The sequence below is a fragment of the Manis pentadactyla genome, chromosome 11 (genome assembly GCF_030020395.1).
Source record: "Manis pentadactyla isolate mManPen7 chromosome 11, mManPen7.hap1, whole genome shotgun sequence".
NCBI classification, from domain to species: Eukaryota; Metazoa; Chordata; class Mammalia; order Pholidota; family Manidae; genus Manis; species Manis pentadactyla.
In genome coordinates, this window is record NC_080029.1 from 91,785,873 (window position 1) to 91,808,912 (window position 23,040).

A 23,040-nucleotide genomic window follows, 5' to 3' on the forward strand; every position below is an offset into this window, starting at 1 on the left:
AACTGATATATCAACTTACCACCAGATTATAAACTCGGACAGTTTTATCTGCTGAACAGGTATACAGTAAGTTTCCAAATATTTGAATTGCATTCACTGCAGCTTGGTGCCCCTCAAAGCTCCCTTCTGTGGGTTCATCATCATCTCCTGGCTCTGAAGATATTTCTATAAATCAAGAATATGCTTCAGAGATGTGTCTGCTTGTGTCTGAAAATATGCTAAAAACTAAAACCATTACAAAAGAAAGTTGTCTCAGAATTATCCTTAAAATCTAGTTCCCCTAGCAAAATGCCACATTTTTCATGAATGACTTTCATTATGAAGATTTCATAAGAGAAGGCACAGAAGGCCTTTCACTTAGGAAAAAGATAGATACTCATATAGTGAGTTTTTGAGTGAGTCCTGGAAGGTGCCAAGTATCTCTCCACATCTAGCCTCCTCTGCTTTCAGTTATTTCACTGAGTAAGGCATTATTCTTTAAGCAGTTTCTTCTCAAAGCAAAAACCCCAGAATCATTAAGTCAGTTGAACAGATGAGAGAGCCAGATAAGAGAGATGGGAGTAAGAAATGGACAGGCAAAGACTTAAGGGTTTAGGGACACCATAACTGCTGGTCACAGCAATCCTCCTGGTGGTGACCAAACCCCCCATTCTCTAACCATACGGAAGTAGATTTAAACCCTGGCTCTAATATTTACAAGTCTTTTTTTCTTTGGTTAATTTAAATAAAATTGAACGACCAAATACCTGAAGAGTTCTTTGATCCTTTTATAGAGGAGATGACAGTCTGAGTCTCTGCCACACTACAAAATAATAGCAAAAGTCTTCTTAGCATCTGTGTCAAAAGGACAGGTAGTAAAACTCATATTTTCCTGACTCAAATTATTATTCTAAACAATGGGCAAAGTAGCAATAAGAGATTGGTTTTTCCATCTGAAATTTCTATATGAAAGGAAATAAAAGTACAGTAAATACAACACAAATGAGAAAGCAGAAAATCTCCACTGCCGGGGTTTGATCCATATCCATGATGCCTAATGATTTTCTATTAAATCTGATTCTTTTAAAAATTCTTACTGATAGCAAACAGTTCTATTTTTCAAGAAAAGAATGGTGAAAGCCATTTTACCTGGACCAATACAACATCCTTACCTTACAGGGATACCATCTTTATAGCGCATGCCAATCTCACTGGTAGAACTGACTTCATCACAGCCAGAACGAGAAGTTTCTACTGAGTTTTGTTCTGCGGAGTTCCAAATATCCTTTTTAGGTGGGCTGTCTGGTTTCTCTTCTCCAGATTCAGAAGACTCAATGGCTACTACTTCCGACTGAGGATTAGGGATTTCTAGAACTTCCAGGGATGAGTCACTATCTGGCTCATCTCTGACACTCTCTTGCTCTGGGCCAGTTCTGCTATCTTCCCAGGTGGAGGTTGTTACTTTCGCCCCTTTAGCTGACTTTCCCGTTTTTACTTTCCTTACAGGTTTAGCAGTAAATACATCCTGCTCAGTGTCACTGTTCTCAGGAATGTGGGCAGCCCGTAGAGTTTTCTTCTTCCGGAGTTTCTTCTTTTTCTTGTTTCCCCTTGTTTCAGCTGTTAGAGTGGACTCTGCCTGCTGTTCAGGCTGGTCGGCTGGAGAGTGAGGCTCCTTCTTGAAGGGGAATTCTGAAGCAAAGGACAATCTTGGAAAAGAACTGGTACAGGCTTCAGACCCACTGTTGCCTTTGACTGGCTCTTCACCTTCTTTATTCATGCGAGGAAGACCATTTGATTGGGGAGAGGGAACGTTTCCTCTGTTTCTGGTATTTCCCTGCTCTGTGGAGAACTTCAGTTCTTGGCTAGGCTCGTGGAAACTTTCTGTTAGCTCTGAGAGGGACAATGTTGCAGTGGTGACTGGATAAACTGGACAGCTGTCAGTGATCTCTCCTGAATTGTGAAGAAAAAAATTACTGCAACTTTTTTGTTTGCTATTTATAGTCATAAACTTCAATTATCTATCATTGATTGGATCAATAATGACATGTCCATGCCTGTTAAAGCTATGACCTCACCCCTCAGCATCCCATAACCTACACAAGTTTCTATTACAGCACTTCCTATCCTTTGTCTTGCATTCATCTCAAACAATGTGCATGTCTTATAGCCTACAGCCTACAAAAGCTCCTATGGGCAAAAATTGTTCCAATCAAGGTTTCTTTCTTGTTTGAAATATCCACTCATTTAATATTGTGTTTTACTCTTAAGACACAAATATCTACTTAGCTGAAGTGCTTTCACCTTTATGTCTTAGAAGTTTTCACTATGCAGTTTACCTGTACATCACCCAGTGTAGCTACATATTGGCTGTTAAAAAGTCAGCAGACTTAAAAATGTCTATTTTCTTTGACTTAGTTATTTCAAGTCTAGAAATTTAAACTGGTGAAATAATCACAGACATACTTAATTAAAGACATATATACAAATAAGAATACAAATAAGATCTATGTATTCAAAGTAAATTATATACATTGTTGCATATCTGATTATTATGCAACTTCTTAAACTTATTAAACTAGTAAAATTAAAAATGTTTTATATACCCTATTTCTATGACACAGGTCAATGATCTTGACACATTAAGTGGAAAAAAGTCTGGTTATAACAGATTATAATTTGTCCTTTGCTTAAAATCTACATGTAAAAGCACAAATATTTATGATTTAAGAAAAACTGAGATAACATATAACAAAACAATATCCTCATTTTTATACTTTCCCAATTTTTTACAATGAACATGAATTACCTTTTACAATCAGAAAAATAAATCCAAAAAAGCTATTTTAAGAAAATATTAACTTAAAATGTCACCATATTTCATTAATTTTAAAAAATACTAAATACTCTCCACATAAAAGTAGTAAAATTCAATATGAAATATAATACACATTTGAAATGTCTAGGTTAGATTACTGTTGCAACAGGTAGCAAAATGTAGGGTAATTCTCAGACTTTTTGTTTTTGCTCAAATCACACAATGCCAGTTCACTTTTTACTTAATTTTCAATATAGCACCATTGTGGTTATACAAACTTCAGATAAGACTTAAAAATCTTATAAGTATTCTGAAATGATAACCAGGTGAGTGTTATTTTATGAAAAGAGAATTTTTTTAAAAACCTGGCTATTTCCCAACACTCCTAAAGTTCTTACTAGATGATTCCAAACCCCAGAGCCTTCTGCCTTTCACCATGGCCACCTGCCTATTAGGCTTATATTCATCCTGGCTGATACTTTAGATGATAAAGACAGCTAAGTGCTAAGACATTCAGAGGCTATAGCTTACCCAGAAAATAGACTGAACAATTTGAATACCATTTGTCTCACAAAAAAGAAATAATTTTGCATCAATCCTGATAAATGGAACTTTTCAGGTGCTAACACAAAGTCAACTTAGCAATTCTAGATCAGAGAAAATTAGGTACAAGTGTCAGGTAATTAAATAACCCTCCTGAAGTAAGGTAACTTCAAGAAAAATTAATTGTAGTAACATTAGTTTTTGCAGGCAAGTGTGACTTTACATCACTGACATAAAATTGCCCTAAACCCACTGTAGGGTTGCCCTTAACCAGAAATAAATTTACGTACTATTAGCTTGCAGTAATTCCTTGGACACATTACAAACAGAGCCTTGTGACACAGCATTCACATTCTCATCTTGTTCGGGAGACATGGGTTCCTGTTTAATCTGAACTGATGAGTCTGGAGCAGGAACACTGCCATGGGCTTGGAAAGGAGGAGATGGGGTTACTTGGAGAGAGACTCCAGTGGGTGCTGGAGACACATGGGAAGATGGAGGCTCCGGAAAGACTGAGAGAAAAGAAGTAGGCATCAGCGTGGCATCAGCAGATGTTTGAGATCTACTGTTCCTTTGTTCTCGTGTAAGGCTACAGGGAATCTGGTCTGGGCACTCAGAAGGTTCGTATGTTTCTAAAAGGGTAAACATACACAAACACAAATGCAAAAATGTTATCTGAAAAGTTATTTGTTTCTGCCAATTTGTATTTTTAAGACTACAAGAGAAATTTGAAGTCCCTTGTAACACCTCAAAATAGACTGCCACAGAGGCTATACAACCACAAAGGATATGGACAGAACAGAATTAATATTCCAATGTTTCAGCTTTTAAGCGACTTATCCAAAGTCATACAAGTAATAATTGAAAACCCAAGATTTGAACCCAGGTCCTTTGATTCCTAAACCAAGGCTCTTTCTGTAATATACTGACCCTGTTGCTAGGCATTTTGAGGATATAATCTCACAGGCTTTTCTATAGAAGCATAAAACCAAGGAGACATGAGAAAAATTATATGCTCTTACAATGGCTACTTTAATCCTCCTCTATAGAGACCAAAGAAATCACAAACTACAGAGGACCTAGTCCATCAAATTCTCTCTGAATACCTTGTAATCCCTGTAGAATCTGTATTCTATGGGTCCTCAGTGCACTCATCTCCACAGTTATCTAAAAATAAAGTACTTTGTTAAGCATTTTGAAATCCAACTGCAGAGATGACCCACTTTCATTAAATGTTCCATTTGCTGTTACCTGCTGTTTGAGCATAAGTAGCCTCTGAACTTCAACATACGCTGTCTGAAGTGTTGCACGGGCTTGCAGAAGGTTATTATCCATGCACTGCAATGATTTGCTTAGTTCTTCTTCCCTTAAAGAAATATTCAGCAGCTGGTCAACCTGAGAACGTTCTGCCAGAAGAAGACATAAGGCTCAGTTTAATACTGAAGACTTCCCTTCAATACAGCTCCTCAGAAGTTGGAACTACATCAGTTATCTAGGATAAGCCTTTACTTTCTCTCCAATAGGTCACAGGAGACTCATCAAATTTCACAAATCCTGCAATCAAGCCTAATGCTGTCAGAGCCAGAAAGCACAAGTGAGCACTGGTAAGATGGAAGCACCTGTAGGCTCAAGAGTACCGCCTATGGTACCATCTTCCACCACCAGCCCTCCCAGTGAAATCTTCTCACAGGCAAATCAGCTGTTGTAGGTTTCATCTCCCACTCTTCTTTTACCTACCACCCTCTTCCCCCAGGGCTTTTTTGCTTCAAGTAGGAGCAGACCTGAACTGCTAGGACTCTCCTCCCAATACATATTTTTCTAGTCTGTTAGTTAATGTAAAATAGTTCTCTTTATTAGAGAAGTCTTCCTGAAGAAGATGTAGCTTTGAAATGGCACATTTAAGTTGCTTTAAATAAAATGTTCAACTATATGTACATATTTGTCATCTTCATGTTTGTCTCCTTCCCATTCAGGATGCCAAGACCTCTCCCCTACACACCAGACCCACGCATCCAACTACCAATCTGCTCTCTCTCTGTCCATCTCTAAGGGATACTCAGGGAACTCATCAGGCTGCTTCCATGGAGTTTTCTAGCTCTGCAAATGATACCATCATCCACACAGTTACCCCAGCCAGAAACGGGTCATCCTTGACTCCCATCTTATCCCTTGCATCCAATCACTTTCTGCACTAGCCTTTATACAGAACAGGATTAGGGTCAGTGGAAGGAAGAATAAGAAGAAGCATATCAATAAGGGAGCCACCCTAGTAACTTTTCTCTCCTTAATTCACACAAGAAACAACCAAGATGCCTCAAAAATGGGAAGTGAGTGAAATGGCTATAAATGACCAAGAGGAACAAAATTTTTACTAAATGGTCTGTTCCTCTTCATCCTATTTGAAAGGCTCAATGAGACTTTCTGGCTTTTATATTGAACTCAATTTGTCAAGATATATATAAACTTTAGCTTACAGATCTATGGGGCATCATATATTTCTTCTATAGCTATAACTGGATATAGCAGGAAATCAAACTTTTCTACTCCCTTCAGCAAGACAACAAAAATACAAATAAATAAATAACTGTTTGATAACCACAAGCTATACTACATGGCAAGATATAAAAATGCTTAATTGTTGCAAGAACAATTTCTTTCTGCTAGAATATTCTGCACTATACCTTTCTTTCCTTTAATTTTCCTTCTTTTATTTTTTCTCTCAAGACTTGGGAGTTCAGGAGAAGATCCATCCTAAGGAAATAAAGAAAACTGAATAATATTAAATACATTAAGGCCATTATTTAGGAGGGGGGAAAAATCAATTCTAAGACAGTCATACATTATTAGTCATAATTATTACTACCATCTCTAACATAGTAGTAGGAGTCTATGTGGTATGAACTCAAACATTAGTTGAATGAATGTATCTGATTAAAAAAAATAAAAATAATCTAAGGTCAAGAACCTTCCTAATCTTCCTAGCATTATAGAGGGGGCAAAGCCTACAGAGTTTAGGTGAAGAATTCACTTTGGTAAAGCAAGGCACGGATGCAAGTGTGGACAGAACCAGCAGAGAGAGGGAGAGAAAGAGAGAGTGAGAGAGAGAGAGTGTGTGTGTGTCAGTCATTGTGGCAGTTTCTATTTTAATTTCAACAGGAAAATCTTTACAACAATAAGCTAAACAGTCTATGAAATAAGCCCCAAAATATCTGCTCTGTCATCAGACATCTCTCTCAGTGAACAATATCCACTATAGTGTCTAGCTCAAACAGCAGAGTTGGAATTAGAACCCCGATCTACAAACATGTCCTTCATTGTTCTGCTATATTGCTCAGGAAATAGCCCATTTTCTCACAATGCTAGCTAGATTCCAGACAGTATCACCACCAGCAAGTCTAAGCAGTATTAGCAACAGAGATGCCAGAAGAGAAGTGGTGTCAATGAAGGCATGGATTCTGAAAGGGCCAGACTGGGTAATTGAAGTACAAGAGTACTAGAGACTAAAAATATTTCTAAGACTATGCTCGTATAAACATACTCTAGTAGTATTAAAACTACCTTAGTGGTAAGCATAGAAGCTCTGGGACCGAAAAGCACACATGTCCTACAAATGCAACAACACTCCTTTCTTTGGAAGCAGACAGAATGCACTGTGAAAGAGATAAGTTACAACTGAAGATGTGGCTTACTCCTTGGTCAGATGATACAAAGAATCATTTGTGAGACTAGTTTTAGAGATGACTTCATGTTTTCCCAGTACAGTACATTGATATTCAATTACATCTAACTTAGTAGAATTACTCAGTGAAAGAAACCAGTAGGATAAGAATATGAAAATAAGAGTCTTACAAATTTTCTATTCCAGAGTAGGGAGAACCACACCCCAGATAGCCAAGAAAAATTGAACAGTTAAATCTTTCTTACAGTCAAGTCCCACATGGAATGTTCTACAAAAAGCACAGAGAATCACACTCACTCCAGTGGCTCTTCGTTTCTTTCTAATATTCTGGCTATCATTTTGTTCAGCACCAGAGGTACAGCTACTATCTGTGGCTGCATCTGCCAAACTGGAGACTGCAAGGGCTGAGGATGCATTTGATGATGAGTTTCCTTCTCCATTACTCTCCTGGGCATTCTGATTCTCTGATGATGGTGTAGAGCTCTCCTGGCTGTTCAGGTCTTCTGCCAAATGCATCAAAGATACTGCATGGTCAGAGGGCAACTGCATACTATGTCTTCTTTGAGTAGCAACATTTTCAGCCCTTTCACCTGCTCTCAGGGAGGAAGCAAGAGAAGTCCCTTCCTGCTTCAGGGCCATGGTTATTTTCTGACTCTGTGCACTCCTCAATGAGTTACCAGGTGAAAATAGCTGCCGGGGCTCATTTTCTTTGGCTGTACCTTCCTCAGTGAAGAAGTTATACACAGAAGGAGCCCTATCCATGATCACGCTGCTCTCAGAAAGGCTTCGCTTCCTCGCCAACCCAGGGGATGAAGAAATGGAAACACCTTCCCACTGGAATCCTTCTAGATCGGGGAGATCAGGCTCCCCATCCAAATCCAACACCTCTTGCTCATTTTGAACTAGAGGCACCATTTCTATGCCAAACCTTAAGAAAGAAACAAAAGGCATAAATCAGACATGATTGGGGGAGGGTGGGACCACTTAATATGCTAGATTCTGTTAAGCACTGGAGTTACAAACATAAATAAAATGGTTTCTATCCTCAAGAAGCTCAGAGTCCCCAACATAAATTAACTATACTACAAGTGTTGTAATGTGACAAGTACTAAATTAGAAGTAGAATATAGCTATAAGAGTACATTTGAGGGAGCACAATTGAGGGTTTTAACATGGAGATTTAAACCAACAATAATAAATGTGTAATTTTTAACAGCAAACAAACCACAAAAACATTTGAGCATTATCAGGCACTATGCTAATAATTTTTTTTTTATAACCTCAGTAATACAAACCATGGGAATGGGGGGTACAATACATACATTATTTCAATAAGGATATAAATTTAAGCCTGGAGGGCTATGTAATTCTAATACAGCAGGATGATTTTCAAGTAGCAAACCTATTTGAAAACTGCTTTAACATTCAGAAAAGTTTAGCACCTCAACATAAGATGAATAGCCAAAATATTACACAAGTATTTTGTAATCACGAATATAATGTCCAGAGTAAATACAGAAGGGTAACTACCTGTAGGTTTTAAGTAAAAGGTAATGAGAACAGTTGTACATAAAAGTTGTACCACTCATTAAGACATTCCAGAGATGATAGAGATTTACAGATACACTTTTTTATGTTGTCACTTTCTGGCCCCTATAACCAAAGTGATGGATTTCTGTTGATTTTTTTCTATGTCCCCATCCAAGCTCCCAGATGTACATGTGCTTATTTATAACCTGAATTCCTTGCTAGGAAACACTTCACTCCATGTGTTACAGAGTAGCCATCACTCTTTGATCTTTAAACCAGACATCTGTGACAAGGTATATTTTTTGCAAACATTTAATTAAATGTCACAAGTAGAATTCTCTTGACCAGGGTCAAGGGGTAAGTTTAAAAAAAAGAGAAATGGATGTTGGAAAGAGGCACACACCTGGGTAAGCCTTTGCCTAGCTCTTGCTTTTTCTTGGTTACTTGCTGGATAACCTGTTCCCAGTTGACATTTCTCCGAGATGCATTTAGGATCTGTCGAAGGGTTGGCTTGAGCCCAGATTCCTTCTCTGTCTCACTCTTTCGATGACCACTGATATTGCGAATGCGGCGAGCACTATTGAGGTTTGGCTCAGGAAGGTGTGCTCCAGTTTTGCTCTTCAAACTAATGTGCCGGGTTAGATCTCTCTGGAGTGAGGCAGGAAAGCCAAGCTTACTTAGCTCAGGCAGGAGAGTGGCTGAGGACTGACCTATATCACTTTTTTGAAGCTCTGCATCCAAGCCTGTACTTTCAAAGCCTTCTGTTTCATAAGATATGTGAGCTTTAACAGGGTCATCAGCCTGTGCATCTTCTAGAGAGGTTTTAAAATCTAGCAATAAACCAGCAGGTGGACTGGCTGCAGATGCCATTTGTAACTCAGATTCTTTCGGATGAACTGCTGAATTACACGGGGAACTAGATACTTTTCTAGATGTTTTCAGGTTTTGGTCATCCCCCTCTTTCTCATCAGTGGTATGAGTGCTGCAGGATAAAATTTCTTTAATTGCAGAACCTAGGTTTCCAATTTTTGTTTCATGCTTTTCTGTGTCAGACATTTCTCCATCACTTTCATCTTCTAATGTATGTACCTGAAACTCAATCTTCAAAGATCCTTTTTCAGACTCTTCTACATTCCTACTTGCTTTTGTATAGTTTCTGGTCCTTTGAGAAATGCTAAGAAGTGGATTTTGCAGTGACTCATGACATGGCAGCACTTCTTTGGCTCTTTGTAATATATCACTTAAATTTTCATCAGGTTCCTTCTGAGTGCCAAATGTACTTTTATTGCCTTTTAAAACATGAGGACATGAACTTCGTAATTTGGAGATGTAGGAACCACGACTGCCTCCCACAGTGGGTTTGGGCAAGGGATTTGAGTGTTCCCCAGGAAAAAAAGAATTCGTTTTGTTGTTTTTGGAGGGATTCTTTGAATCTGGCTTTTGAGGAATTGATTTAGTGACTGGAATTGGGAGGAGTGCAGACTTTAATGATGGCATCTTATTTAAGGTATGCTCTTGCTCCATTTCTGAATTGGGGCAATCTCTCACCACCTCATGGGAAGCAGTGCAGTCAGAAGTGGTTTTGTGATTAAGAGATCCACTATTTGTTTCTTTTTGTGTTCTCAGTGTTGGGGAATTATTTATTTCATCCATTTGGGGCTCTTGTGTTCCTGTGGTTGTCAAGCTAAAATCAAAGAAAGGCTTATCCTTCATTTCTAACTTGTTACCAGTGACTTCCTTCATTCCAGATGGTAAATCTAGAGTCTTCTGGGAAGGGTAAGGAGTCCAGCGACGGAACCTCTCCTTTGCTACACTGCCATTCTTCCCACCAATTTTGGAAGCTATGGTGTCTGTTTGTTTAGTGGTTTGACTTTCCAGCTGCTCAAAACTGAAGTTAAGTAGGCCTTCTGAAGGAAACTTATCACTTGAAAATCCTTCAGAAGGACCTCTATATGTGGCAACCGGACTGATTTTGTCATTTTCTTTCCGCTGCCAATTATATCTCTCTTGATTGTATTTGTTTGATTTAGATTTCTTGTTCCACAGCATAGTTGTGTCTTCCATTTGACAGTTAGAATTTCTGTTTCTGCCTGGTTGAAATTTGTCTCCGGGGCCACTGTAATTCCAACTATTTGTACTACGTACACTGGATTTCCAGTTTCCGTTGCTGTTGTTCACATGCCAACTGGAAAAGCCACCTGTTCCTTCAGAATGCCAACTAGAATTCCTTCCTGTACCATTGTGATTCCAATCTACCGTTCCACTATTTGAATGCCAACCACCTCCAGAATTGCTATGGTTGTGAAACCAGGCTGTGGAGCCTCCTGCAACACCCTTGCGCCACCCAGAACATCTCCTTGGTCCACCACTATTCCTCAAAGAATGTGGAAAGCTGTTTTTCCTAGGATTGTTAAAGCCATCTTTCTCCCATTTCCAGTCCCGCTGAGGAGGTCCACGGTGATGCCATGCTGGCTGGCTGTAGCTCTCTCTGTCTTGGTAAGGGAGTCGGTCTTCTCGTCTCCACTGGGGTCGCCTGTCATCAGAGTTTATTTCTTGGCTGCTAATGGAAGGTTCATCTTGTCTGGAAGAAAAACAGGTTTTCATTAGTGATTTAAAGGAATTCTTATGCTTCCATGAAAGGCAAAACCCACCAAACTTCCCTACACCTCCCTCCCTTATTCCTTAGGACATGTAATAGAGTCTATTTTTATTTTTAATAGTGGTTGCTTTCATGTCTTTAAATGATATAGTTAAACTTTGATTTCACAATTTACTGATTCAGAAATTAACCAATATCTTGTTTTTGCAATCACCCTAGAAATACTAAAAATTTGACCATTTATACTATCCTCCCTTTCCTGCTGTTTTTCTTGGCATGTTCTTGCATTTTGTCCCTGTCTGTCATCCAATTATTTTTACATTAGGCAGCTTTTTAAGAAAAAAAACAATTACATTTTGTAGGTATGGTCAGTTATTGTAGTTAATATTAAGTTCAGCTGCTCTTAAAATGATTTTTCCAGTTGCAGCTTCTTTCTGAAAAACCCAGTTTCTTAACCTATTTTAAATGGTAAAACTGTACCTTTAATAATCACTTTCATTAATAAACACTTTAGCAAGCACACATTTAATGACCGTTGGTGGTGAAAGAAAACTATTCTGTATAGTTCCTGTTTCTGAGGGGCTTACAACCTAGCTGAGGAAAGATTAAGGTCACAAACAGGAGTAAAATAGCACATACCAAATAAGTAGAACCCACAATCAGTGCTATAAGGAGCTCCAAGAGCTGGAGGTTTCTATAAAGAAGCTACAGCTGTTTAAACTACTCATATTAGACAAGGAGCCCACAGAAATGTTAATAAATGTAAATGAACATCACAGGAATCAGTGTAAAACCATTTTCCTCTACAAATTACCTATATAGGCCTACTATAGTGCTTGGTATGTCATAGGTGCTCAAAAAACTAAATAAAACTAGCTAAAATTTATTGAGTTGTCTGGCATTTTAAGCACTTTATAGATTATCTCATTTGATTTTCACAATCTTGAAACAAGTGTTCTTATTATTCCTAATTTTTTAGATGAGAAAACTGAGGATTAGAGAGGTTAAGTAGCTTGCCCAGAGTAAGCAAGCCCGCAAGTGGTACGGCAGGTATTTGAACCTAGGCAGTCTGACTCCAGAATCTACAACTCTTAACCCTAGGCCTTGACAGAATGAAAAACCCAAAGAACAAAGTTTCTGCAGTTCGGTTCCCTCCTCTGAACTTGACTTAAATCTTAAACTCAGTACTAACTTTAATTGGCCTTAAAAGCTTTTAATGTCTGTAAGATTTTAGACACAAATTAGAATTTTTTCCTTTTACACAAGATGGAATTAAAAGTTAATTTACATAAAATTAGTTTATGTAAACATAGATTTTGAATTACAACTGTTTCGAAACAGGATATCCTAAGTCCCCAAATGACAGGTGTTATTACACACCCTTGCAAGATTTTTGTACCACCATTAACCAAATTGCTTTTATCTTTTGTTTCTAAACAGTACACAACTTCTGACATTCGAGGACATCATTGGCTCGACTATATTAATACGATCCAGAAATGGGAGAACTGGGCAACAAGTGAGCCACAAAGTACAATTCCTAGATTATGAATTGGCTAGATCGAGGGGACAACAGCATGCAGCTAAAGCCACAGCCCAGAAAGAACCACCTAGATTAAAAACCTTATGAAAGAAAAAACAAAAAACACCTCATGAGGAAATAAGTAGATGACTTGATAAACAGGTCACCAAAGAGGCATATTTGAATGCTCAAAAGATACTCACTGCAATATGAATGTCTAATTTACTGAGAAGCTCTTATACTCTCTGACTTAATGTTTAATCATTTATAGATAGCTAATAATGGCACAAGTGTAAGAAAAAAACAGAAGTTAGTCTCTTAGAGGCTCCAACACCCTAACCGAGAATAAACTACAGCTCTACTCAAAGTAGTTAGAATGTCATTTGAAGGACTAAGCAACTGAATGGATTTAAGAACCATGTTTCTGTTGACACTTTAAGAGTAATAAAGTCTCCTTCAAGGACTTGTTCAAAAACTTTTAGCATATACAGTAAAAAAACAACTTCCCTTTTATGCTAAACGTCTAAGACTGAAGTGCAGACTGGGTGTAACTTTAAAATTTTAAATGTTATGGTCTTTAAAATATTATTTTAGAATTTGAAGTGTTTCTCAGTATGTCCTAGGACTTGAAAAACTACCCCACCTCATAACTGGTTCTCTCTCTCTTTTACTCATATCTGCTTCATTAGTTAAACTCTTTACATCAGAAATCAGTGAGGTAAAAATACAAAAGCCCTAATAAGTGAATTATGTAGATATGCAATTATGTAGTACAAGCTGGAAAACTTACATTGCTCAAATGATTGTTACACTGTCAAACTGAAAATATAAATGTATTTAATAAGTATTTACTGAAGCACAAAGTAATAAAGTGATAAATCAAATTTGGTAGAAGTGCCATATTCATATCAGGCAAAACATTTTTTCCTAAGGGATGCAATAAGAAATACTATATAATTTATTCAAATGAAATTTGTACACTAGTACTTTTCTACTAGAAAATTTGGATACCAAATAAAAGCAATTTATTGTAGTCCAAAAAAATCTGGAACAAATAAGAACAATCCTAAACATAGTTATCAACATGGCAAAAATTTCAGATATGCAGAAGCTATAGCTAGCTTTTGTGTAGGGACAATACTGCTTGTTTTTTTTTTAAAGCAGATAGTACCATAGTTTGAGAAAGGATTCCACTGACCTTTTATGCAAGATAGAAATTTTAAGCTAAATTCTGTAACTAAGATAAACTTGAAAGCTACAGGCTGAAAAGTATGGAAGTGGCAAATGTATTCTCTACTACGTTCTGTTTCAGATAACCTTTTTCAAAAAATCAAATTCATTACTCACCGACTTTGTTCTTTCCTTTGTTTTATTAACTGAACAAGTTCCTTGTCAAAATAATCTTCTTCCTCTTCTTCTCCCTTTCCATCATCTTCTCTTTCCTGGGCATCAACATTATCTTTGTGCAACTGGCCAGAAATGTGCTTTGCATATGCAGAAAGCCCCACTTCTGTGACCCCGCATACTCGGCACTCATGACTACTGTCCCTAGGGAAAGAGGGAGATGAGGGACATTCAATTCTCCCCACTGGCATGGCACTCTCCCCAGACCTGTTACAGTTTCCTCTGAAAGACACTGCACACTTCCGCACAGTGAAGAATTAGTACTGATCAATTTAAATGCTCCTTTCATCACTTTTAATGAATTTGTTCATAAATTACTTTTGAAATGAATTTAAGATTCTTTTCCAGCAATCAAGAGGTAGTACACTTCAGAATAACGTAGTTTAGGAGGAGAAAATCTTCTTAATTGCTGTACTTAAAATCTTGCCAGAGGAAACGTGGTGAAAGGGGAGGCAGGGCAGGGGGCTCAGAGCAAAGAGAAGCTGCTCTGGAGCTCACCCATGGTGCCGGCTGCACTCAGCAAGCCTGGTGACAGTGCTTACATTTAACCTCTGGCTCCAGAGCTTTCTCCCAGTGAAAGTTAAGGGGTGGAGAAAAGAGTAGGTGGCATAGCCAATCCCAACCGGGTAACTAAATTGGAACACTTGGAGCTCTGCCCGGAATGTGAAGATTCTGGTTCCCAGGGCAAATGATAGGAGTCATCTCAACAAACTTTTTTGGTCTAGATGATACATGTGATCTACATTCTGCTTCAGAAGGGCTTATTTTAAAGGGAATGGAAAGCATTTCAGTTGTAGGAAGTTAACAGCTGTGCTAGGCAAATGGTTTTTCTCAAGTTTCAGAAAATGTTACAGTTGAGAGAGAAGCAAAGCCAGGTTCTTAGCTGAGAAAACTGGGCAGACTTTTTTTCTTTTACTTAATACACTTAATGGTAAATCTCATACTTGGCTAATTTAAGAAGCCAAAGTCTTGAATCAACATCCAGAGCTATAGTAGATGAATAATTTAACTGCTTTTTTTGCTTCCTGAAATCCCCTGTTCAGTTCAGCTGTCTATGCAGCCACTGATGAGAATCATCTGAACACCATGACCACAGATTTGATGAATGAACAGGAGTAACCGTTTCATGATCCAGATTGGCTTAACTCTGTATTGTTTGTCTTGGTTTATACCAGTTTTTGCACTTCCTAGGCCAACCTATTAAAAAAAAGTCAACACAAAAAGGCATGCCATCTTTGATAAGACAGACAGACTGACACACACACACACACACAGTTCCATCTTCCCCTTATATACATCTATCAAACCAAAGCAAAATTCATATCACCTAACCAGAAGAGACCCTCAAAACCATGCAACTTCATTTACTAGGTTTCGCTTGCAGATCTGAACATTCATTCCAAAAAAAATTTATTGAGCAACTACCAAATTCCAGGCACAATAGTAAATATATGGTTACAGTTGTCTAGGGTGACAAAGTATAAACAAATGATTCCCAGTAAATTAAAACAAAACAAAACACAGTTTCTTACTTTGTAAGAATTATGGAGAACACTCAGAAAAATGGGGAAAATTCATTAAGTTTTTTACCTTTTTTTGACTCATAATCTCAAATGCTCTTGATGTAACATAGTCTTTGATGTTAAGGTTAATTTTAATGAGTTCCGATCAGGTTCTCTTAAAATACTATTACCTGATTATCCTGAATATCAATATTCTAATTCCTTCTAGTCCTCAAAGAACTTAAATACATTATTTTCACTGAGAGTGTTCCACTGTACTTACTGTATTTACATACTTAAAGAAAAATAATCCTCAACTTTCTCCCATTGACCAGGGATATCCACACTCTTCTCTCCAGCAATTAAAATTGTGGGAGCTCAAAGTGAATATAACCTTTTAACAGAAAACAAGCCTACTCTCACAGGAACTCAGAAAGATGTTAATAAATAAACTTAAATCTCTCCACAATGGACAGTACCACAAAAATCTGAATCTTAAGTAACCTAAAATACATAATTCACATAATAAAAATTTGAAACAACTGAATTTTCTGGTTAGGAAATCTTTTGGGGGCTTTAAACTCTCTAAAATAATGGAAAATGTTTTAGTCCACTTTTCTACCTAAAAACTTATAGAATGCTAAACTGTATATTGCAGCACTAGGGACATGATTATAAAAGGTATTCTTCAACAAAATCCCTGATTTTGCCTTAACTTCTAAAATGCAGTGAATTTTTCTCATGTCAAAACCATCTAAATCCCTCTATCTTTACAGACATAACTGGAAGGCCACACTGGCTTTTTAAAATATTAAGGAATGTAGTGTAAAGCAGACAGTATTTGCCTGTGTTAAAAATAAACATCCATAATCACAAACCCACATACTTTGCAATCCCCAAAGCACAAGTATATGTTGGATATGTAACAAACACTCAAACACAGATTTTTAAAACATTTCTCCTTTCCTTGCAACAAAGAATATTAACTATAGTTCCAAAGTTATTTGACAGAAAAACACCTTAAAAGATCCTGCCCAGAAGGGTACACACAGTAAGTGCAACATAAAAGTTAACAGTAAGAATGATTTATCAAAAAAGAGGGATTTAATATTTTTTCTAATAAATGAAATCTAGCTAAAAAAAAAAGATAAGCTTTACAAGAAACCTCAAAATAAGAAAAGAGAGAATGCACATTTACTAGGGAAAGAACAGGGTAGGTCAACCACATCTCTTCAAAATTCAAGTATGTCTGTGTCTGGAGGCAAGCATATTACCTATTCTACACACAATATGCACTCATGCTTCCCACATGGTATTTGGGAAACCATGTTTGGAAAAGTTGACAACAAAATAAATAATATTTTAATGATGTTGTCTTCCAATTCTTTGTCATAACCAGTTAAAATACTACTTTATGTAATTATGCAAAGTAATTGTTGGAAAAACATACCTCTTTACTTCCTGAAAGATGGAAAGTTTCCTCAGGGTGTTTTAAAGGAGGGCCCGAATTAGCCTCATCCTGTTACCACACAATTTCCTCTCATGTGTGAAAGGCCAAGCCTTAAGATATTCTATCCATAAGCTTTTCTTTATTAAGCCTGCTCTAACTATACCACAACAGCTGGTTGATAAATAAAGGTCTGTGACTTTTTAATAGTATTTATCTGTAGGAACTACTTAAGAGGCCCACACATCTGAACACATAATAGGAAAAAATATGGAAATGTTCCAGATGTTCACAATTGTCAACCAAAAATTACAGTTACACAAATATAAAGTGAAACAGAAGGCTGTAACATTGCCAGTAATTACACATGAAATTCAGGGCAGATAATCACAAACTGATGGAAGGAAGGAAGGAGAAAGAATAATAACTGATAACTATTTGTCCCTATGGTACAAACTAGTGAAGACAGTTTGTCACCTCAGCAAATGTTAGGTATATGATTTCTGAAATTTTTTTTTTAATAGTTTTGTCTGCTGTTTTCCTTGCAACCTGCTTGCCTTCTCCCTTATAATTTGTTATAGACCAGGGAACTATATAAAACTCATTAGCATTTTATCTAAAATATGAGCAAATAAGTACCAAATTTGCTCTCCCTTAAATAAAATGAGTTTGGGTGTTAAAGCTGACATTTATGCTGTCAACTCAGAGGTTTCTACTGCTTTCTCTTTGATTATTTGACTATGCTCCAAATAACTGAGAATAGTAGACAAAACCTCCAGTTATGTTAATAAAACAAAATATGTGTGTATATAGAAATATAAATCTATGTATACAAACAGAAAGATGTTTGGGTATGATATACACCAAATTATTGACTTTCCTCTAAGAGGGGAGGAGGATTTGGGAGGAGCTGAGAGGACTCTACTTTTTACTTTTTATGATTCTGTATTGATTATGAACATGAATCTTAAATCAAAATGTTTTTAAGTAGTAGATTAGTGATTTTTGAATAAATAAGGCATTAGTCTTAGAATAAAATGGGCTTCTTTCCTAATGACAAGATTACTGACCTCATTTATTTTGTTGGATTTTATAATGCAGTCAGGTAGGAGGTAAACGGCCCAGAAAAAGGTGAATTCCATAAGGAATTCTGTTGGAAATGGGATAAAGTAACTAAGATAACCAAATGTAGATAATCAAAGGTTAACTATACTTCATAGGTTTCCAATGATAATGAGTTAAAGATTATAGACATTTGCAATATTATGATAAGGGCTCACTACACTAAATCTGAGTGAGAGCCTCTTTTGTACTGCCGCCAAGATCTAACCATCCCACACTAAGGTGCTGAGACCATGGAAAAATTCCACTAATCTGTTAAACAGATGCTGAAAATTTAGTGACATATTAGTTTGCTCACACAATCTAACCCTGTATTACTTAAAATACAAATATTTTCAAATGATGTAGGCTGACATCTTGATCAAAGCTTGTAACTATACTTCATGGAAGATAGAATGAATATTTCCCAGTTTCCCAATGTTTCTCTGTTCCATACTGTCTCTAAACTCCAAGCTCACACAAGTCAAAAACATCAAAAAAGGGACCATGATGGAAAAAAAAAAGACATGCAATCTTCACATGCTATCTTTTAATTTTTTAAAGGTGCTACTTATTAGATTTTCCTTCCTTAAACATCTCAAGCTTTACATCACAAAATAGCATTCTTAAATACTCAAAGTTTGTACTTTTATTTACACTAATGAGATTCAGTACTATTTGACAGACTTTGGACTTCTCAGACTATTCCAGAAACACTAGAGGTTTATGGCATGCAGTAATTTGTAACAATTCTGAGGCAATGATATAAAATATCCCAGTTGTAAGGCTGGTATGTAGAAATGAGAAAGTTTACTAATTAGAGAACCAGCTCATCCCAACCCACCTTTATTGTAATCTAGTTGCTGGAGCTCCTGTGAACTCTACGTATTTGAGATGCACAAAGATTTATCCTTGTTGAATGCCAAAAAAAAATCTACTATACTTGTTATTAATTCTAAAAACAGTTTTATGCTATAAGACAATATTCATGTATGAAGGATTACTATAAAATACACTGACAGGCACCATCAGCACTCAGATCCCCTCCCCTCTCCGTCCCCATTCACAAGTTTATGGAAGATAGCCGTTCCCATACCTGCCCTTCAGGTTCTCAAGTTCCCTGTGATGCAACATGCTCCGCATGTGTTTGTCCATCTCCTTCAAAATTAAAGAAAGCAGATTAAACAAAGGGGGACTGCTTTGGGAAACCAATGTTCCTTTGGTCCTATTCAATCAACAGTTGGAGCTCAAGTTCCTTGTGTCAAAAGTGTTTGTTGCGGTTACTCTTCTCAATTCAATATTGAAATCAGTTTCTTATTAAATGATTCTTTAGCTGTGTTTTTTATGTATTTCATTTTTAAATAAAGGAACTGTTAAGAAAGACCTATTTAAGGGGCTCTCCTAAAAGGTTAGAAAGTATGTTATCTTTAGGAAGTCACAGATTTAAGAATAAACTCTGTGGGTTAAATTTTATCCCAATATAAGGAATTTAATAGTTTATTTTATTATAAAAAGTCTCTGAAATCATGTAACTTCTCAACTACTTGGCTACTTTTCTCCATAGTCTTTCCCTAGTCAATTGAGTTTCTCAAGAGTTAAGTTATAACTCTCTCTGTCGGCTAGGGCCTGACATACAGTCATCAGTACTGTTGAATGAACAGATAGATGTAACAGTTCTAGATAGAAGTAAAGAACATAACAGAAATTCTTTATGGCTGATCAGAAAGTTTTTAAAAACTGCTTTGAACACAGCCGCTCAATCATGCCTTCATCATCACTGCCCATGCCCCTACCCCCCAAATGATTTGTTCAGTTTTAATGAAAAGTTAAAAAATTTACTAGGTTCTCTCCTTCTTCGCACCTTTAATGGGAAGAAAATTAAATCTGTGGGAAGAGCTTCCACTTTAAAACTTGTGTGCACATGCACACACACCTCAAAAAAATAAAAAAGCTGTAAATGTCTGTCCCTTTGTCACACCAAAGTGTATACACCCAGCATGCCATAATTAGAGAATGGCTGTTTACACATATAATAAAAGGCCTACTATAACTGTTGAGTATTACTATTAACTGTTCCCTGTGCTGGTGTCCCAAACATTTTCTCACTTGAACTGCAAAACGCTGCTGAGGAAATATTATTAACGTCATGAGGACACAAGGAATGCAGAAAAGCAAACTTACTTATTCAAATATTTATCAAGTCTTATGTGCCAAGTACAGAGCTAGACATTGAAGGAGTAAGTGTGAAAATATTCAGTCTTGCCCTCTCAGAGTCAGAGATAACCAGGTGGTCAAGCTAGGACTCAAACCCTGGCAGATCTGAACTAAAGCTAATGTTTTGAACACCATGTCACATTGTAAGCACTTGGTGCATTGAGATTTTTTCATTACATACAGTTCATTTGTCAAAAAGAACACAACAAACTAACTACCTAGTCTTACTTTATCGACTACAACTGTGTGACAAACAGGGTTATGATTCACAACACTTTCTTTAAATGGCAATTTTACTGAAGATAACTGTTTCTTTCCTATTTCTACAAATGCTTCATTTGGAGGGGTAGCTTTACATGTGACTCCTTCTAGCTACAACTGATTGGCCACTAACTAGAATGAACACTTGCAGTGTGGAAAACTGAGTTGAATTAGTGACATAATATAAAATGAGAATAATCCATAAACAATACACAACACCTGCTCAAATCTCCATGTTTCCTATTATTTAATTTTATCATGGATTAGATTTACATATGCCAAATCCCCTTTTATTGAGCTAAATTTAAGTGAGCTCTGTTTCTTACAATAAAACCATTCTGGACTAAAACAGTATTCACTGAAATGGGTTATTCTCTGATATAAAAAACCAATTTTATATTCTATTTCAGTTATAAAAACATTATCATTCAAAACTAGTTTTAACATGATGTTTGATTGTCTAAAACACTTCACAAATCTTTTCCTAAATTTACATGTGAAATTCTCTCTTATCCTACCCTAAGGAATGAATGCAAACAGTAGGCAATTGAGCTTTCAAAATAACTGGGAAAAGATGCATCAGCATAGGATTAAACAGCCCCCAGGGTATACCCGCTCAGTTACTACACTTCAGTGTAGTTTCCTATACATTTGTCATTGTGTTTTTAAAAGGAGGAAGAGAATAGAAAAAAAAAAAAAAGATTTGGTGGTTGAACACACTGAATAATACAAAAAAATTTTTAAATTATTTTTTAACTACAGGGCTTCTCAGTCTTTCATTAAGTTAATGAGCATCAGGATACACAGAGATGTACTATACAGTTTCTTCCCATACTTAATCACCCTAGATCCTTTTCTCCTCACAGTATGTTTGGAGAAATCAGGATTAGATTAGTTTGGGAAACTAGCGGGAAGCACCGCTTCAATGTAAGTTGTTCACCGTCTATCTAAAAATAAATATCAGAGTTATGTCTTTCAATGAACCCATTCTACTAATTTTTTAGACTGTATTAACCTCAACACTTAAATTATGCCGTTCCCTTGCTTAACAACCTTAGTTGGCTTCCCTTAGGGGAGGAGAAGATAATCCTTGCCCTTGATTAAACGGTCATTCTAATCCATGGAAAAGGATAAAGCGATGAAAACATGTTTTCAACAGTAGAAGAAGCTTAAAAGAATTAAGATGACAAAAACTATGAGACAGCACAAGATAGGGTGGCTACTCCATGAAAGTCTGACACCACACCTGAGTGTCTACTGTCCATCTCACACCATAAAGAATTTTTATTGATGAAAATTTGTACAAACCCTGGCCTAACTTTTTTAAACTAAAAGAGCAGTTCTTTTACTTTTGTAAGAGGCAGCAGGTATATTGTTAAACATGATTTTAAAATCTCAATTGATTTTTCCATCACTAACACTAAAGAGGAAAAAAATTTTCACCCCAGCTTACTGGATGAATCATAATCAAACCCCTCCTCAGTCTGGCACTCAACACTGTCAACTGTCTTCACTTAAATTACAAACTAAATGCGGTTCCACTATTCTCAAGGTGAAACTGTTTTAATCAGATGAGCCTTCTTACCAACTCCTAGAACTGTTATATTCCATTCCAGCTCTGTACTTTTGTATATGTTGTTCTGTGACCTACAGTATCTCTTCTCTATTTCTTTTAAGCCATCTTAAACTCTCAAACATCTTTCAAGGTTCACTCAGACTTCCCTGGCTAACCCACCTCATGACAATCTTCTCAGTTCTGATTCCCAATGACAATCAAGAACACCTTAAAAGCATAGAGAAAAAAAGTCCACAGTATTTAAGCTAGGAACACTACTTTGAAAGCAAAGGATAAAGGCAAGAAAAAGCAAAAACTAAGACAAATTGCAGTCAATTTTGCCAAAGCACAGGTAAGTTCTTTTAGTTCTTGTGTTTTTCTTTGAGCAATATCCCCACCTTGTGGACATCTAGGATATTGTTAATACCATTTCAGTTGTGCCGCATTTCTCACAAGCACAGGCAGAAAGAGAACGCATGCAACATAGTAAACACTGGGTCCTTAGCTAATCAGCAAAAAGTATAACCTCAAATAAACTGAATCTTCAAGTGTTTTCTCTATAACTGGTTACACATTGAATTTTCCTATATTATCTACTTTTGGGTATCCTCAAATTCTAGCTAGAGGTTTAGTAATATAGTTACTGGCTTGATGAGGCAGTAATAAATAGAAACCAGTGGAATGAGCGATAAATAAGAAGGTGTTAAAAGCTTTTAGCCATCTATAAATATTCTGTATGATGTCTCTGAAAAGATGATCAGTAATAAAGCCTGAGATTCTCCCTCTTCTATTCATTACCTTTTTTGAGCTGTACACAATGTGGCACAATATGCATTTTCGTTCTCGTACCATAGTGATCAGATCTGAAGCATTCAACGTCATACCTGCA

At 36.7% G+C, this 23,040-nt stretch overlaps 1 protein-coding gene across 5 annotated transcripts in view; it reads right to left on the bottom strand.

The window, feature by feature from the left end:
- Positions 1–23,040, bottom strand: part of ZNF106 (zinc finger protein 106) — a 68,897-nt gene that overhangs the window by 30,247 nt on the left and 15,610 nt on the right. For 2 of the 5 annotated variants that reach the window (XM_036923724.2, XM_036923723.2), the window contains exons 2-13: positions 22,950–23,035; positions 19,218–19,279; positions 14,015–14,215; positions 8,950–11,127; positions 7,314–7,944; positions 6,019–6,088; positions 4,589–4,743; positions 4,444–4,504; positions 3,628–3,969; positions 1,152–1,929; positions 747–802; positions 20–165 (exon numbers count right to left, since the gene is read on the bottom strand). In XM_036923724.2, the coding sequence (XP_036779619.2) occupies positions 20–165; positions 747–802; positions 1,152–1,929; positions 3,628–3,969; positions 4,444–4,504; positions 4,589–4,743; positions 6,019–6,088; positions 7,314–7,944; positions 8,950–11,127; positions 14,015–14,215; positions 19,218–19,279; positions 22,950–23,033 (4,764 nt within the window). In that variant the 5' untranslated portion in view covers positions 23,034–23,035. The remainder of the gene's footprint in view (positions 1–19; positions 166–746; positions 803–1,151; positions 1,930–3,627; positions 3,970–4,443; positions 4,505–4,588; positions 4,744–6,018; positions 6,089–7,313; positions 7,945–8,949; positions 11,128–14,014; positions 14,216–19,217; positions 19,280–22,949; positions 23,036–23,040) is intronic. The other 3 variants (XM_036923726.2, XM_036923727.2, XM_036923728.2) reach the window with 3 other exon arrangements.